This window comes from Apodemus sylvaticus, chromosome 6 (assembly GCF_947179515.1).
Source record: "Apodemus sylvaticus chromosome 6, mApoSyl1.1, whole genome shotgun sequence".
Classification (NCBI taxonomy): domain Eukaryota; kingdom Metazoa; phylum Chordata; class Mammalia; order Rodentia; family Muridae; genus Apodemus; species Apodemus sylvaticus.
This window is the reverse complement of record NC_067477.1, coordinates 55,358,670-55,377,467: the sequence shown is the minus strand read 5'-3', so window position 1 is coordinate 55,377,467 and position 18,798 is coordinate 55,358,670. Positions and strand designations below refer to the sequence as shown.

The 18,798-nt window shown below is 40.6% G+C and overlaps 1 protein-coding gene across 1 annotated transcript in view; it reads right to left on the bottom strand.

Annotated features, from left to right (window-relative positions):
• The window catches only part of Mdga2 (MAM domain containing glycosylphosphatidylinositol anchor 2), a 788,307-nt gene extending 771,170 nt beyond the window's left edge, over positions 1–17,137 (bottom strand). The window contains exon 1 of the mRNA XM_052185765.1: positions 16,858–17,137. Coding sequence (XP_052041725.1) covers positions 16,858–17,137 — 280 coding nt within the window. The remainder of the gene's footprint in view (positions 1–16,857) is intronic.
• Positions 17,138–18,798: the final 1,661 nt, after the last annotated feature.

Sequence of the window (18,798 nt, the reverse complement as noted above, 5' to 3'; positions counted from 1 at the left end):
TAGATGTGAATGTTGAAAATCAAGCTACATGTTATTCCTGAAAGTGGGATAGATTAGTGCTATTATAATCAGCTTTATTCCTGACCCCTGTGTTACTCTGTGTTGCCAGAATAAAATAACATAGTAGTAAATGTAACTGCTTAGAAAGTATTTTCTCACAACTCTAGAGATTCAAGGTCTATAATCAATGTACCGTATGAGCTGTTTCAAAAGTCACCCTATTTGGTTTTCAAATGGCTGTCTTCCTGCTTGACCTACCATGGTCATTCCTCTTTACCAACACATTATGTCTGAATTAGTGACAAGGGTCTTTGCATTGCTACCCATGACAGCAAAACATATTTCTGTAGACCTGGAGTCTCACTATTCAGTGGAAAATTAGGGGGTCTTAAACAACAGAGACCAATCTGGAGTGCTTGACTATCAACAGTGGTAAAGAATTATTCTAAGAAACTACAGATTATAGTGGTAGTATAGTGGAGGTATTTCTCTTAATTACCTATTCTTCCATCTTTAAACAGACAGAAAATCAAAGCCCGTATTTCATTCAAGAAACAATAGAAACCAGTATCCCCACCTGTAATGACCTGAAGAAGCAGATGTTTTAGTATCCATATACCTTCCGCTTTGGTGCCTGCTTTGAGAGAACAACCAAACAGATGCTGAAAATGTCACATAAGTAGAAGTTCCATTCATAGGGATGTAGGTTGAATTGTTACCTTTGTAATGACAGATTAATACACATTTAATTCATGATACAGTGAAATTTAACAAATAATTATTGTCCATAACTATAGAAAAGAGTTTAACACTTTAACAAATTCTGTTACCTCCTATATAATAAGTTCAGTAAAAGAGAATATATACTGTACTCAATAGATATTAGGAAGAATATTACATTCTCTTATATCAAGACAATTTATAATATGGATTAGATGAGGACAAAGTAGCAAGCATTTTGGAAGCCACGATAATACAAATAAAACATTAGTGGATGTTATAGGATCCCTACACTAGGTCATGTGAGAAAAAAACTTTCCAAAAGAAAGGACAATCAATAAGAAGGCAGCATAAACTCCAATAGGTTACGTGGATTCAAAATATAATATGTCCTCCTATTTACTGAATACCACAAAAGAATACTGGTCAACACTGAGATTCATATATTCCCTGAAGAAATCTACTGCTATCATCATATGACCACAACATCTGTGACATTAAAAATATCTTTGGTAAATGATATAAACAAAAATGGATCTCATATAGTTCATGGTAAGCAAGGGTACAAAAAAAAATCCCAAACTAAAAACATCTAATGGTTTTAAGTAAACCCCAGCCATTTTCAAGAACTACAAATCATTTAAAAGCAATTGATGGTGTTCAACTGAACCTCTGTTTAGGCAGAATGCCTGGAAACAAGCTATTAAGAGGCTGTGGTGCCAAACGTAGTTATTACAAGCAGTGTTTGGTCAGCCAATCCATAAAATCAAGCAGGTTCTACAGCGATCTATTATTATTAGATGAAAACAGTACATTTGAGACTAAGAAGAAGTACATAGAGACTGGACATGTGAGCCACATGCCAAGGTTAAGGAGCCTCTGTTTACTGTGATGCAATGACTAAGCACCCTCAACTTGCCTGCTGGTTTTCTGGGAAGTTCAGTAAAACCACCAAGGCACAGCTGAGTTCAGACAGTTTGGCTCCATATGTGGAGTCAATGTGAGGCAGTAAGCAAATTTATATTTGTGGCACCTGTCTATGGAATTCTAGGTTCTATGGGACTAAAAAGATTTTTTTTTCTAGAATGAGAAGACCTTCCCAGAATACATAGTGACAATCTCGATGTCTTTGACAGTTGATACCTGTTTGCTTTGATCTCCTTATAACAAATAAACAGGGAAATGAAGGAATTTCTTTTAAGCAAGCCCAATTAAAGCTGATGGGTTTTAGGAAGCCCTGATTTGAAGGTGCCTCAATTAAGTATCTATCTATGCGTCCTTAGTCACTTCTGACATAGAAAAAAATGAACAAATGAATCCACTGAGGCTATAACTTTAGAAAAGACAGGGTACCCAGAAACTTATGTCCTTCGTAATTATACTGTCCTACACAGGGTTTCTATTCTTGCATAAACATCATGACCAAGAAGCAAGTTGGGGAGGAAAGGCTTTATTGAGCTTACACTTCCATACTGCTGTTCATCACTAAAGAAAGTTAGGACTAAAACTCAAGCAGGTCAGGAAGCAGGAGCTGATGCAGAGGCCATGGAGGGATGTTCCTTACTGTCTTGCCTCCCCTGGCTTGCTCAGCCTGTTCTCTTATAGAATCCAAGGATACCAACCCAGAGATAGTACCATCCACAAGGTCCCCCCTCCACCATCACTAATAGAGAAATTGCCCCACAGCTGGATCTCATGGAGGCAGTTCACCAACTAAAACTCCTTTCTCAGTGATAATTCCAGTGTGTGTCAAGTTGACACAAAACCAGCCAGTACAATTGACTCCTTGTCAACTTGACACACAAACACATCACTATTAATCCTCAAACCTTACTTTCTTATTCATTCCCAAGATCTAAATAACTTTAAAAGACCCATAGTCTTTACATATTAAAAATTTAATCCCTTTAAAATGTCCAATATCTTTTAAAATTCAAAATCTTTTAAAAAATCGAAGTTCTCTTAACTGTGGACTCCACTAAAATACTTTCTTCCAACAAGAGGGAAAAATATCAGGGCACAGTCACAATCAAAAGCAAAACTCAAACTCCAGTGGCCCAATGGTTCAACTAGTGATCTTTCGGACTCCTCCAAGGGCTTAGGTTACTTCTCCAACTCTGCCCTTTGTAGCACACACCTTGTCTTCTAGGCTCCAGATGCCTGTACTCTACTGCTGCTGCTGTTCTTGGTGGTCATCTCATGGCACTGGCATCTCCAAAACATTGCTGTCTTCTGCTGTAACTAGGCTTCACCATTAGCCTCTCATAGGCTCTTTTTCATGGTGCCAAGTCTCAACTCCTATGCATGACCCCTTCAGTCCTGGGCCATCAATTTCAACTGAGCTTGCACCTTCATCAGTGGCCTTCTGTGGCCTCTCACAGTGCCAAGCCTCAGCTGCTCTTCATGACCCCTTCATGCCTTCAAAACCAGTACCACCGGGGTGACTCTTACACAGTACCAAGTCCAGCCACAGCACAAAGTACAATCATGACTATCTCTAGAACACAGCTCCTGTGCTCTCAGAAAACACTTCACAGAAGATTTCACTTAGGTGATGCTGGTCTCTTCTTAATCACCGCTAATTTCTTAGCTCCAGCTAACTAGCATCAATAGTCCCAGTAACACAAGGGTTTGCTTTAGTGGCTCTGGTTTCTTGTTAATCACAGCTGATTCTTCAGCCCCAGCTAAACAAAACCACAGAATGTTCACAACCAAAACATGGCCCTGATAATAGTCTTTAATAGTCCCTCTGAAATTTCACTAGCCAGGCTTCCATCTCCTACACTGTTCTCAACATTATCTTCCAAGTTCCTACACAACATCCCACAGAGCTCTTAACATGGAATGGATCTTCTAGCCCAAAGTTCCGAAGTCCTTCCACAGTCCTCCCCAAAACATGGTCAGGTTGTCACAGGAATACCCCAATTGTGGTACCAATTTGTCCTAGTCAGGATTTCTATTCCTGCATAAACATAATGACCAAGAATCAAGTTGGGGAGGAAAGGGTTTATTGAGCTTCCACACTGCTGTTCATCACTAAAGGAAGTCAGGACTGGAACTCAAGCAGGTCAGGAAACAGGAGCTGATGCAGAGGCCATGGAGGGATGTTCCTTATTGGTTTGCCTCCCCTGTCTTGTTCAGCTTGCTCTCTTATAGAACCCAAGAATACCAGCCCAGAGATGGTACCACCCACAAGTCCCCCCCTCCTTGATCACTAATCGAGAAATTCCCCCATAGCTGGATCTCATGGAGGCACTTCCCCACCTGAGACTCCTTTCTCTGTGATAACTCAAGTGTGTGTCAAGTTGACACAAAACCAGCCAGTACATATCCCATGAACATTTCCATGTATACCATCAAAATCTCTGAATGATGGTAAGAGGCATGCAGAAGGAGGCATCATTGTTCTGAAACTCAGTAGAATGGAAGGGGCTGGAATATGTCTTGATGACTTCTTTTCTATTAGATTCCCTAGGACAATGGGCCCTTCCCATACTAACCAGTTTGAAGATAAGATGGTTCCAGTAAGCAGTTATGTGTAAGCAGTGCAGATGTAAAGCATGGATTGTAGTGCATCTAGCAGGATTCCTTTTGTATGAAGAGAAGAGTCTTGCCTAAGGACTGAGTAGCTGGCACTCTCCCTGAAATTTCTAATATACTGATATGTTCTCTGAAAGTAGCCTATAACTATAATTGATATGAAATAGTACATGGATCCTTCCTTTTTGGGGACATATCTGAAAGTTTGTGTTAATGTCACAGAATCCTAACCACTCCATGTAAAACTCTCTTACACCTGATGCTGGATCAGCCGTCCCCATTTTGTCATTCCAAACTCTCTTTCCTTTAAAAGATTCAGTCCTAGATAATATTCTGATAAATATCTATATATAAATGTTTCCAGAGAAAGTCAACTTATGGCACAAAACCACTGCAATTTGCTTGGCTCTACACTTGTGGAAACTATACTGCTCTTATGTTTGCTGAGTAGATGAAAATACGAAACGTGGATGACAAAAACTCAGTATTTAAGACACTGATGTGCTTTTGGATCAATTTAAGAACAATTTTTAAGAAACCTAGGCATTAGATTTTAAACACAAGAATTCCATTTTTCAGATAGTTAAGATAGTTCATTTTTTATTTTTCTTACAAATGCATATTATAGCTTTTGTAAACATTCAACTCACTTTTTAATTATTAATACCATATGATAGTCACAAATAAGAAAAAATAACTTAGATGCACTTCACTAATATGCATGTAATTTTATACCTCAGTGATAAAGTCATTGTTCAACTTCATTCAAAATAGAGCATGCATATAAGATCTGGTGAAGTGCATAAATTTAAAGGAAACCAAGACATAGCGGTCAAGAGCTATAAGCACTCTCAAATGTGGGAAAATTCTTCTGAACTTACATTTAGCTCATCTTTTTAACTCTATTCTTTCACATCACATTGCATTTTAATTTGAAGTATGTGTTTACAAAATAGAGGCAGTCCACACCCCTTCGCAATCTGATCACAATGCTCAGGGACATAAAACATCATACCTACTTGTATAAAGTGCTAAAGAGTCAGTGTGTGGAGAAGGATTCTCAAAGGAATCACTTTTCCACTGTTTTTTAATGAAGAGATCTTGCTTTGAAGGACAATATTAACTTACTAGACCAGAGAACAGATTATACCAGAGCACAGATTAATCTTCAAGTGCAAACTATAGCTGTACAATTCATATCCGGGCACTTCTCTTATAGAAAGACTGAAATGATTCAATCAACTTTGAAAACTTACGGGTGCTGATGAGTTAAAGAAAATACGAGCTGCTTAGAAATGCATGGCAGGAGAGCTGAACATAATACCTTTCCTGTTCTCGCTAGGAATCGTTTCCCATCGAAGCAGTTTCTGTATCCATCACACAATCGTCAAAATGGCACAGGCTTATACTACGTGACACAATAACTGCATTCATAGGCAGAGGAAAGTGACATTTATAGTGGTGATGCTCTAGTTAAACACCTAAACAAATTGCTAAGCTGCACTAATTTGTAAGCTTTGAGGGTTGAGAAACTCACTCAGCTAAAGGGAGAGCAGAGCTTGTAATCAACATTCTCCCTCAGCACAACAAGATTTTCAAGAAAAGAAAACCACTGATATAGTCTCCTCAATTAACTCTGTGTGAAAAAAAAAAAAACTGCTCCAGTCTTATCCAGAGGGAACACAAAGGCAAAAATCAGGCCAAATATGACAATTAACTATCAATCTTTCCAAGGCCAGTAATGGTTCATCAGCCTGGGGAAAATAAAGTCCTACAACTGACATTTTTTAATCACATGCTACAGCTTTATATGGAGAAAGATAACTTCTGCAAAATGCATAGTAGAGGCATGTCTTTATCTTTATAGGTTACTGTACTGTACTAAGTATGAACAGGCTTCTCTGCTCCAAAATAAACTGAACCAGAAAGACTCTTCAGGATATGTATGCAAATACGCAAATCTCTTAAAAATAATCACATCTTTCATTTCCAAGAATAACATTTTTATGCTAAAAAGTAGTGAATGTGTGTGTGTGTGTGTGTGTGTGTGTGTGTTTGGTTAAAGCTTAAAATTAGCACTCAAGTTATATTTCATACGTTATTTGAGATTTGCATATTTTAATCAGAAGAAGCAAAAGCATGAATGTACCTGAGGATAACTCTCATAGATCATAGAGTTTATGCAGATATATATTTTTATAGAGATGTCATGTTTCATTCTAAATTTAGTCACCAGAAGCTAGATAGTAGTCATTGAAACAGTGTGAATTTCAAATGCCAAATATATCTTATTCAAAAATCAGAGTGTAGTATATATTATTTATAAAAATTTTAATTCAGAGTATTAGAATTTACTAATTCTAACTGTGAGCAATGGCATTAGTTATATAGCAATGATTTTATTCTTAAAAAACTGCATATTCTATGTTAAATTACCTTTAATAACACCAGGAAAATAACTAACATTGCAAAAGTTTGGTTTCTAGATGTATTTTATTGTGTGTACCGGTGACTCTAGAAATGTTTGGTGAACTGCACGATCTCACAAAAGATAGAAAAGAATAATAAGGCCCTGACTAATAGAAGAGCAAAGACTGTCTTCTGAAAATGTAACATTGATTTCAAAAGATAAAATAAGCTGTAAAGGCACAGTACTCTCCAACCAAGAATTATTTCTACTATGGCAATTCAAAACAGAAGGAAAATAAATAAGATAAATGTCTATGAGTTCTCTTACGTATAGCTAAAGTTTATGAATTATGCTTATTAATCTATTATAGAAAAATGTCTGCATGGTAAATACAGAAATACTTTTGCAGTATGTGTGTGTGTGTGTGTGTGTGTGTGTGTGTGTGTGTGTGTGTGTGTTTATGTGTAGCTTCATTAGTTCTCTGAACCTGGCAAGGTGAAACATATGGGTTTCAAAGCCTTTTTTCCAATAAATAACCTAAGGGCATTAAGGCATTAGCAAGTGAAGTCCTATGATGGCAGGAAAATGCTTTATGAAACATTATCCAAAATAATGTACTGATAATAGAGTTCAAGAGCAGCATCACAGTGAACAGGCAGACTGTGCCTTTGGGTGCCAGCTGCGGTAGCTGGAGGAATGTGATAAGGAGGAACAGGAAACCACCAGAGAACAGCCAGCCTGAGTAACAAGCTGAATTACCTCCAGCTGATGGCCAGTCAGAACTGCTCTTGCTTTAGGAAGAGACCCAGTCTTCTCCACTCCGGTCTTCATCGCCATCCTGTCTCTATTCACTTTACAGTTTAGTAGAGAGTGGTCACAATGGGTGATGGAACCTGCACCATTCCAACCATACATATTTAGGAAAATCTTCACAAAGAAAAAAGGCTGTATCAACTAACAATTGAGTGCTAATTAGCTGTGGGCTAAAACTGAGAAAAACAACTTTAAAATGAATGTATCATTTCTGTCTTAAAGAAAGGCAAGGGTAAAATAGATCAAGATAAAACATAAACCAATAGAAAACTTGGTGCACAATAGCTGAGTGGCCAAGTGTTCCTACCGCCAACTGCAGGAACTTGAGTTTGTCCCCTGGAACTCACTTTTCTGAGTTGTCCTCTGACTTTCAAGTGTGGCTTGAATATATGCATACACAATACCTACCTACATTCATACACATATACATATATATGTACATGCAAAATTGATTAAAATGGAAATCTCAGAGGATATGGAAAATGCAGTAACTGTATAAGTAAGCATGAACTGAAAGGCACAAAACAAAAAATAACAGAGAAATGTTAACCACACTGCTTCTTTATAATAAGTTCACAAATTCTGAGCTCTGAGAGATGAGGTCAGTGAGCTAAAAAACTCCCTGAAAATGCACCTCTTCAGCTATCACTCTTACTGTGTAGATGTGTTCAGTCACTAAAGCAAATTCAACATTGTTCATTTCATACAATGGAGACATTCTGACAAGTAATGATATCGGTCTGTGTTTGCAGTAAGTCCTAAGTAAAACTGTCCTGATCAATAAATGCATTACATTCTAATGTTGTATCCATACATGTATGTATACATGTATGTATGTACATATATGTGATATGTATGTGTGGGTGTATGTGTGTGTGATGTTTATTTAAATGCATGGTGAATAAAAGTACTTCCTAGATGTATATGGCTATTATAACAGCTTGAAGTTAAATAATACCTTACCATTTCAGTTATATATAGTTTATAGACTTTTATAAAAGATTGGGTAGACATCTGGAGATAAAATCAATGCTGGTCATTTTTAAATCAGAATCAGATGTCTGCTAATGAATCTGATGTTTCTTAAAATTATTTTCTCTCATTACCAATTTTAATCTTTAAATTAATAATTATAGTTTTACATCACATCCATAATATTTATCTCATTCAAGTTGATCATATATTTATACTCCATTTCAATTAATCTCAGAATAAAAGATAAGAAAATCTTTTTGCCTTGAGGAAAAAACAGTTTGTGGATCTATTTCAAGACATATATATTGATGTAAAAATAATTTTTATTTAATCATAAAAATGAATCATTTTCAGATGAACTGGCACATTGAGTTATTTTCCAGGGGGAGAAAGGGCAACTGTCACTTGGTCTTTGTTACTTCCTGTCTCTTATTCTTTCTTTAAAACATTTGGCAGATGTGGGTCAACTTCCAGAGAACTGGCAAGTAGATGTCAGAAGAGGGAAATGCTCAACATTTGCTCCTTTCTATCCTGTGAATAAGAAAATGAAGCCACAATTCAAATCCTTGGCTGTAATTCCATTTTCTCTGCAAACTGACCCTCTCGAGTTTCCCCTGAAAACTGACTTGATACCATTAACGGTGCAGGAAAGCCCCATGGATTTTTCAAGGTAGCAGACTGCCCTGAATAGGAACAATGCAATAGAAGTAACTCTAGAGAGGATACATCTCACCTCATCAAAGCAGTCACCTCAGTAACGATGGGAACAGAACAGAATGTTCTAGACCCTTCTGGGCCCATGCTCCTCTGCTTTTTAAACAGAACTTCTCTTCAACATTTTAAAAGGCCTTTGAAAAGATGTTTTTACTCGACCTCCAACAGGAATTGGGTGTAGGTTTTAAGTGTCCCAAATGTGCCAAGATTTGGAGAGAGTTCAGTGTCCTTCGGTTAATGACTGATTACTCCCCTACTGTGTGAGGAACAGCTCAGTTGTGTGTACATATACCAGTTCTGAATCCTGGTAGACGCAGTATAACTGAGCAACTTTTGGAACTTCATACAATAAAATTTATTTCACAGATCAAGCTTGGAATTTTTGTAGGATGATGACACTGCCTCAGAGGACAGATGCCGCTTCCAACTGAGACCCACTGAATAACTTTCACTGAGATTTGCCATGATTCCATTTAAGGTGTACTTTCCTTTCTGTGTCTCTTTCCCTAAAAGTCAAGAAGCAGGGTTCTTCCCTCTTTAAGTACACCATGCCAAGCTATTTTCAAAGTGCAACTGTTAATGGTCCACCCTTCTGCTTCCTCTAACTACACCAGCATTTATCTATAATTCCTTCACCCCTCCAAAAAAGTATGCAATTCTCACAGATCTATTTTCTGTGTTTATGGCTTTTATCACATAACTACAGCAAATATACATAGCATTTGTGTTGGTTTATTGACTGCATTTACCGCATACTTAGCCTAAGTCTCTACAGTATTTCCAGGCCACAAATGTCGGTATGTAGCATGCCTTCTTGAGACAATCTCTGTTCTTCTTATAGTGCATGGAGTAGCTCCATCCTCCTGAGTAGGACATCTAACCAGGGCATAGCATGGACACGATTTACAAGTAAAGTTGGAAGGAACAGAGTGAAGGCCCTGATGCTTAAGACAGGCTTTATGCCTTACACACACAGTTAAACATTAGAAAAATAATCTATTTCAGAGGAAGCATAAGTTCTACTAAGGAGCCTCTTATCTGCCCACCCTTCTTTTCAGGCCAACAATCTTAATTAATTAATGGATTCCCTGAAGATGTCCTTCAGTCAAACAACAGGCTTTTTTTTTTCTTTTTCACCTGCTCTGATACACTTTAGCAAAATTCTAGTTACTTCAGAAAATAAATTATTATTTTGCTGTTTTGCTATTAATTAAGGCCAAATGCATTTGTCTAACAGCCTTTACCTCCTGTTCATTTATTTCAGATATCAGCTAACTATAAGCTGTTAGATATCTCAGATATGTAACTAAGAGCAAACCATCTCTCTTTCACACAAGTGTGCTTCATGTGCCTCCAAATCACTCAAATATATTCAAATCTCTAATTCTGCTTACAATGAGAAAATTAATAAACTTTCTCTTTGATTATGTAGTAACATGTTACTAATGTGACCCCATTTGGTAAGTACCATTCCTTATTATAGACTGGATCATTAGTAACAAGAAGTATCTAATTATTTGAGAAAAACTGTAGAGGTGAAACACTAAAGGACAGAATATATTATATGAAATTTTTAAACACATTCTATTCTACCATAATATGTACTGAAATGATAAACCAACAGCCAACAGTATGATTTTAATAGTTGAAATTATCTTCTGTTACTTTGGACTTCTGAAAAATACATGGTCTGTGTTATAAAATATAAATAATCTTCTTTATTCAATAATTTTTATCAATGAGAAACAATGAAATGTTTTAAAACTAAGATAATAAATGGCACATGTGTTGTAAAAGAAGAAATAAACTGATATTGGGAGAGTTTACACAGAATTTGTGTTATGTCAGAAGAGAAAACAGAATTAAACTGGAATAAAAACTCAAAGAACTAAGTACATGCCCTGATAATGAAGCATGTGCAGTTTTGGTAATTTGTATAGAAAAAAATCTACTCAATGGGAAAAAAATAAGATTTCACCAACAGCATAGTATCTCCAACTACCTGACATGTTTCTTAGATTAGGCTGAATGATATATTACAGTCTCTTCTCACAACTTTATGAATTTACATATTAAAAGTTTTGAAGTCCAATTTGAAAAGGAAAATGTGGTACCAACTTCTGTGAATGTAACAATTTCTTCAGTCTAAGTGATACGTTTACATTGACCTTCAATGAAGCAAATTTCATTTTGTGAGACTATTCAGTAGATAGCGAAGATAATGGGTGAAAATGTTCACAGATTTATAACTTGAAATTCATTCAACACAATGATGCTGTAGAGCACAGTTCAACGGTCAGTTGCAGGATCAAACTCATGCATGCAATTGTTTCCATTTTCCTTTGCACATTACAACACTTGAGCACCATTTTTGTGGGACTCTTTCAGAGGCAACAAGGACCAGACCAGTGGTGGTACGTGATGAATCACCTCACTATGTATAGAGCATCCCAAGACTTCCCATCACTTTCTAAACAAGACACAAACTGAAGCCACAAGGATCAGGCATAATTATATCCCCATAAAGCTAGTCCAAATTGTATTAAAATAATACATTTTGCAAAGACTAACAATCCCTCTCTTAGCAAAAAAAAAAGTTCTTGCCTTCTCACAAAAGTTTTTAGGTGGTTCTCAGTACAAAGAAAAATTTCACAATACACAAAATAAACGTAAAGAATCATTACCATAATCAAAAAAGAAATTACAATAGTTTAAAAGGTTTTCATACTATGTCTTGTTGGTCATGGGTTCACAAGAATTAGCTAACATCCATGTCTTCACCTCTGACTGTCTTTTGATCTGAACCCTGCTACCATTATCAGCTTACCCACTAGAGAGCGACACCTTGGCCTTGGTGTATAACCTGCTCCATCTAAAATTCTTCTCAATCAACTGGGAGTCTTAAACAGGGAGGACATACAGGGCCAAATGAGCACGTGACACTGTGTAAAATCAGCCTGGTTGCCATGTGGAATAGCATTAATATAACCACCCAACAATCCCAAGCATTCCCCCCAAAATGTGCCAGAGCAGCAGAGCAACTCATATCCTTTCCTTTGGTAGTGTTGAAGAATTTTGTCTGAGAGCCTATGGAGAGTGGGTGAAGATTAGGAAGAGACGTCAAAGCTAGTTGTATGGAGAATGGTTTCTGGTTAAGTTCTCTAACAACATTAGGTGACATCCCCTCTTCCACTGACTGGCATCCTAAAATGTTTCAATCAAAGGCAGTATCTGTTTGTACACTGGGCAGAACCTCATCAACATACCGTAAGATAACTTTGCTATGAGCAGGCATCATCTTGGGGCCTTGGCATAAGGAACAGCTGACCTGCAGCAGCCTAATCCTTCCCCATCGGTGTGTTTATCAGCTTCAACCCACTGACAGCTGCAAATTTCTTCCAGAACCTTCCTGCCTTACTTATCTCCCATTTCTCAATTCTACCAAGTCATTTCTGTTCAGCTATACCTATAGAGTCCTGTTTAAATTGTGTGAGATTTACTGATATTACCTGAAATGAGTTAATATAAGATAGCTAACGTGTCAAAAAACGTATTTGATGAACATATTCTACTTACTGGTCTTCATCGAGGGAGTCTTGCATAGACATGGCTTTAACTATTCCGGGGCACTGAATAATTGACATATTTGCACTCAAACTGTCCAGATGTAGCATGAGTTTTCATTTATAGTAGGGGAGTCTCCTGTGTCAATGCAGTAATAAGGCTGCACTGAGCCTCATGGAAGTTAAGGAAATAGTATTTCAAGTAACAATACAATGTGGGCTAAGGGACCAATTTTTTCCTATTTTTTTAGCAAGTAAATACAATTCTTTATATTGGATTATTAAAAATTATACCAACAAAACATGTTTTGGCAGGAAAATGCTTCAGAACACCTAACTCAAGGTTCTTCAAGAATCACCTGACACTTTTGGAGTTCACAGTCTAACCCTTCAAGCTGGATCTAATAAATTCCCCAAATACAATATGTACAATGACTGCACCAAAGTAATAATCCAAGAAAAAGAAGTATCAGATCAATGTTTATTTAATGATATTTTAGATTGGATTATATGTGAGCAAAAGGAAAACTTAAACAAAACTGAGTTCCTAACAGTATTTGGAGTAATCTTTTTTTAATGTAAGTAACTCTGTAAATTTAACATGGTATGTTAACGCAAAAGCATTGATGATTAAAAGATATAAAAATAGGCATTACTTATTAAAATATTCATCCCAAATAGTTCACTTGTTTGTTACTCTATTTTAATATAAAAATATATAATATAAAATATAATATATAAATAATTTATATTAGCTTAATGTTACATAAGATTCAAAATATGGACTAAATATAGAGGACAATTTGTATTTTAAAATATAATTCCACCAGAATTATCAGTAGAGGGCAGACAGGTACTTACAGGCAGTCTCTTTTAATCAAATGCCACACCATATACAAACATTAGACACTATACTACCAATTTACAAATCAATACCCAGGATTGATATCAGTAATATTTTTGGAGAAAAAAAAACTTTTACATTTAACTAAGTTTTAATTCAAAATAAGTAAACGTAATGAGAAGATTGTACTCATCAAGATGATATAATCCATACATTAAAACAAATATATCAATTTACTAAAACTTAAAATCTTAGTTTTGTGCTCATGGTTTCTCAGCCAGGAAGTGTGAGAGGAAGGCCACTCCCCATTTAGCAGAAAATGCTTATTTTCTGTTACTGCTGGTTATAAAAATAATGCAGATAAATACGAATAAATAAAATCTCTAATGTGTATTGGGGATGGTTTTACATCTGGTGAATGTAGGTAAAAGAGCTAGCAGATTTAGAGGGTTGCAGACATTTATACTAGTTAAATTCCTACATTTTTAAAGTTTGTATTTAAAGTTGCCATGATTCTAAAATCAATATTTTTTCAAAGATCTTAATATAAAATGTTCAAAACACTTCATAGCATTACACAGAATCTTTTATCTCTTTAAAACCAATTGTTTTCCAACTAACTAAATATAAATAAACTGTTTCCTTATTCATCAAAACTCAATCATAAAGATGAGATTACTTTAGATGAAGAAAGGCCTTGATCTACAAAGTCAAAGAAATGATGTTGAAGTCTGTACTTGTGTTCTTTGGCTTCAGTGGACTTTGTGGAAATCACTGGGAAGTGAGGGGTAAGGACTTCTGGAGCTGACCCTCTGAGGTCCTGATGCAGGAATTTTGAGAGAGGCCTATTCCTGACTACGCACTTCTAACAAATTACAAGATAATGTTTAGGAAGACCACCTTTTATGACCTGTAAAACAGATCTGAAAATTAATATTTAAGTGCTTCATTTCACCCATCTATTAGCTGTGATATTTATCATGGGCTAAGGATGCTGATTAATATTTTTTACACAAAGCCAAGTATATTCCTAGCTAAGTGACTAACAGACACATCTATAGTAAAATAGAACAATGGCCAGTCTTCATCATAGTGGCCCACTGAGTCATGGAAAAGCATTCTCTCATACTGGTAAGTGACATAGACAAGGATTATTTCAGTTATCCTCTGCTCATCTATGCTGCCTCTCCCTTCTGGCCAACAAGGCTACTTGTGTAAGTCACCCAGAGGACTGAGCATGTCAAGAAAATGGGACCTTTCCTCTCTAATATTTGCAATTCCAACATCTCTCTCCCCTTTCCAGTCTCTACACCTCACTGTACTTTAAAAAAACAAAACAAAAACTCCTTTCAGCTGGAAAGATCTGGGCCAATTAGAAACAAAGACAGACTTGGACCGGAGATGAGAGGAAATTAGGGGAACAGCTATTCTCTCCAGCAGCCCTGAGCCTAGGTGGAAATCCCAGCTTCCACCTCACTCTGCTGCTCAGGGAAAGGGGAGAGTCTGGCAGAGATCTGAGCTAATCCTAGCTCTCTTCAGGCCCCGCCTCCTGGGGTCAGCAGTCAAGCTTTCAGGAGCATTACCTTCCTATATTTAAGCTCACCAAGACTAACATGCACCACCATATTTTATGAGGACTCTGCTGCAGCCAAACAAGTTGCTTTGATTTGGAAAATAAAGGGCAAAGAAAAAGGAAATGAAGATGTTTGGAAGTGGGAAAAATAAGCCTAGAAAAGAACTGTGTGAAGACAGGCAACCAACCGGGTGGCAGCAGCAGGAATTAATGTTCTCCTTTGGGGACCTCCCGTTTTTTGCTCCCCCCTACACACACACACACACACACACACACACACACACACACACACAATGTACTTGTTTTCCCAGAATGAGACACATAGCAGAAAGAAAATGCTCTGAGGGATGTGCTGATCTCACTCGCTACACTTACATGGATCCCAGACAGTTTGAGGGGTCCACTTCCACTGGGACCAGTAACCACTCTGCAGGCAGTTGGGAGAACTGAAGGGAAATCGCTGCCACTTTCCAGATACTCATGCTTTTTGCCCCAGGGCAGTTACTGGACTAGCCCACATTGAGTCTAAAGCAATGCAGCAGCATGAGTTTTCTACACATTTTACAAATACATGAGGGCGTGTGCTATGGGAAAGTCTTGGCCCTCTCTATCCTCTAAGGCATCCCTTTTAACATTTTCTTCGCAATATATCTTGAGGACACAAAAAGTTCCTTTTCTTTTAGGGTATTATCAGCTTGTCCTATCAGATAAGGATATTGCAAGTCACTATAATAAGCCAAGGAGAACACATGTAAGAGAGAAAGGAGGAGAGGGAGTAGGAGAGAGAGAGAGAGAGAGAGAGAGAGAGAGAGAGAGAGAGAGAGACTTCAATGACTAAACATGAGTGCCAACTGCTGACGGTCAAAGGTACCTGGGTTTGTTTGGGAACACTTCAAAGCCATCCACTTAATAAGCTACCCCTTCCTAGGTCTCGAGCATCCTGGATATGGGCTTTCTGTGAAGAGCTGAGATTTTGTTCTGCTTGTAAAGAGTGGTGTCCTGCCCTGGAGCAGAGACGCACGGACTTCTTCAGTTCATTCATGCGTTTTGCTCATCCATTCACACAAACATGTCCCTTAATTATGTCTGGCACTGAGAATCTTGCTTGCTATTTCCCCTCCCCAAGTCAGTGCTCATGGCAACGGCTGGTGCAGAATACAACTCAACTGTCACCCCCACTTCCTGAGCCAGAAAATCAAGTCCTATAGACATTTACAGTTAGAAGGAAAAAGACTTTTTAGATTTAAAAATGATTAAAAGATGGAAAGGAAGAGATCGCCTGCAGGGAGAGGGGCCTCTCAGGAATTAAGGAGTAAATAGGTGAAAGGAACTCAGGGGGGTCACATTCCAAGCTTCCCTTCAGGGGAAACCGCGGCAGTGACACCGCGCCAAACCATTATTGCAAGACTGCAAGAGCCCATGTTTCCCCGCGGGGATAAATCAAGTGCAAAGCCACTCGTTCCTCTGAGTGCGATGCTGTTGGCTCGACCCAACTCAGAGCCCCAGTGGAAGAGCCAGGGGAGCCGCTCGCAGCCCAATCCGCAGCGCGCTCGCAGTCTCCTTTCAGCTCCCAATAACGTGATGAAGTGTAAATCAAATGCCACGCCAGGAGGGGCCCCGGAACGGCGCGAGTCGTGTATCTTAGCTCAGCAGCCTATCTTGCCTAGGAATCACAAGGTCACGATAGCGTCGCGATTCCACTCACCGTACACTCCTTGGCCAGAGATTCCCTCCAGGAGGACTGTCAGCAGCCACACGAGACCGTACACTAAATCCATCTTCACGTGAACATGAACATATCCAGCCCAAGGGGGACGCAGTGGGACCTTCTGGAGGCCAGTGGCCAACAAGGCGCGCTCCACTTGTGCCCGGGCCGAGTCGAGGTGCCCGGGAACTGATAGCAATGGGAGGAAGCTCTGTCCGTCTGTCCTTCCCTGGCGGCAGCCGTGAGCGGAGCGCTGGAGCCCCACACACCCCACACTCATGCACACACACACTCACAAGCACACACACACACTCACACTCACAAGCACACACACGTACAAGCACACACGCGCACGAACACACTCCCACTACACAATACCCCAATACATGCACTCACACACAAGCCGCACTCACACCGGGCGCCTGGGAAAATCGCAGACGCCGGGGAGGAGCAGGGGGCGGTGATGGGAAGCAGAGCTGCGAGGATAAGTGTTCTTCAGGGAAGCGGCTCCGGGCTCCGGGCGCGGGCAAGCGGCAGGAGCGGGCAGGAGCCCCGGGGGCGCCGCGCGACGAGAACCGCGCTGGACAGCCAGGGAGCAGGAAGTGGCCTCTGACCCAGGCACGAAGCGGGGCTCCCTCGCCCGGGTTCGCCTTTACAAAGTAACTCGCGAAGGTCCCCAGAGAAGCGTCAAGCGGCGGCAGCGGCTCGCCCGCCCGCAGTCCGGAGCCCCCAGCCCTGCTGTCTTGCCTTCCCCCATTCCATCAGTTGCCATTGCAACGCCAATCCAGTTACACGACACAGACTCGCATCGCCGAGCGGGGAGAGGAAGAGGAGGAGGAGGAAGAGGAGGAGTGGGAATCGGGGGATGGGGAAGAGGAGGCGGAGGAGGAGAGAGGAGGGCGAAAGGGTCCAAGCGGGAGCGGAGCGCCCGTCTGGAGCTCGCCAGGCACCAGCCTCAGCCGCTGCCGCCACCGCCACGGCTCTTCCAAACAGCCTTGAGCGCCCCGCCAGCAAAGAGGGTGCTCCCGGCGGCAGCACCAATCTCGGGAGCCAAAAGCAGAGTCCGAGCACCACCACTTGCAGGAGAGGGAGGATGCCGAGAGCGCAGAGCAGATCCGCACACCGTCCACGCGTGCCCACCCGTACCGCGCGTCCTCTTCGCTTCCGCGCCGCCCCCGCCAGGTGGAGGGGGTGGGGGCGGTGGAGACTGGCGGGAGTTTAGACCCGGGAGCCGCAGAAGGGCTTTCCCCACCCGGGCTGACGAAGTGCTGGCATCCGGAACACAGCAGAGAAGCGGCCGCCTGCTGAGGGTACCCCGGCTGCGCGGCTGCCTTGCGGGCCGCAGTTGCGGCAGAGAAGCCCAAGCTGGGCAGAGGAGCGTCCGGGGCCCTACGCTTGCCCGGGATCCCTGGATTGACGCTGGGGGTTGCGCACCGCGGAGGCGATAAGAGGGAGGAGGAGGAAGAGGAGGAGGATGGAGAAGAGGCGGACGCGGAGCGCAGGCGGCCGGGCTGCCAGGGAGGAAGGCTGTGTGTGGTCACGTTGTGCGCTACGTGCTGAGAGCGCGAGGCTGCTAGCCGCAGCCCGGCGACGTCAAAGCCGAGTGCAGGGCTCAGCCGCCTTCCTCAGAGCCTCCTCTGCCTCCCTGGCTCAGCTCAACAGGGGTAGCCCTGGTGCTCATCGGCTTGGACAGCAGTGATGGGCTCAGCCGGGTAGCGGCACCCAGCCTCTCCTCCACCCGGACGAGGCCATCCCTGGTTCTTCCCTAGCTCCGCGGGGGCGAGGGCCGGTAATTCATTTCCGATGCCGCCGCTGGCGTTTGCACGCCGAAGGGAAGGGCTGGCTACGTCCTCAGACACGCGGTAATTACAACACACCTTTATTCCCTTTCTGCCGTCCAAGGTCTTCCAGGAACTGTTCTGCTTGGCTAGAGGGCAGAAC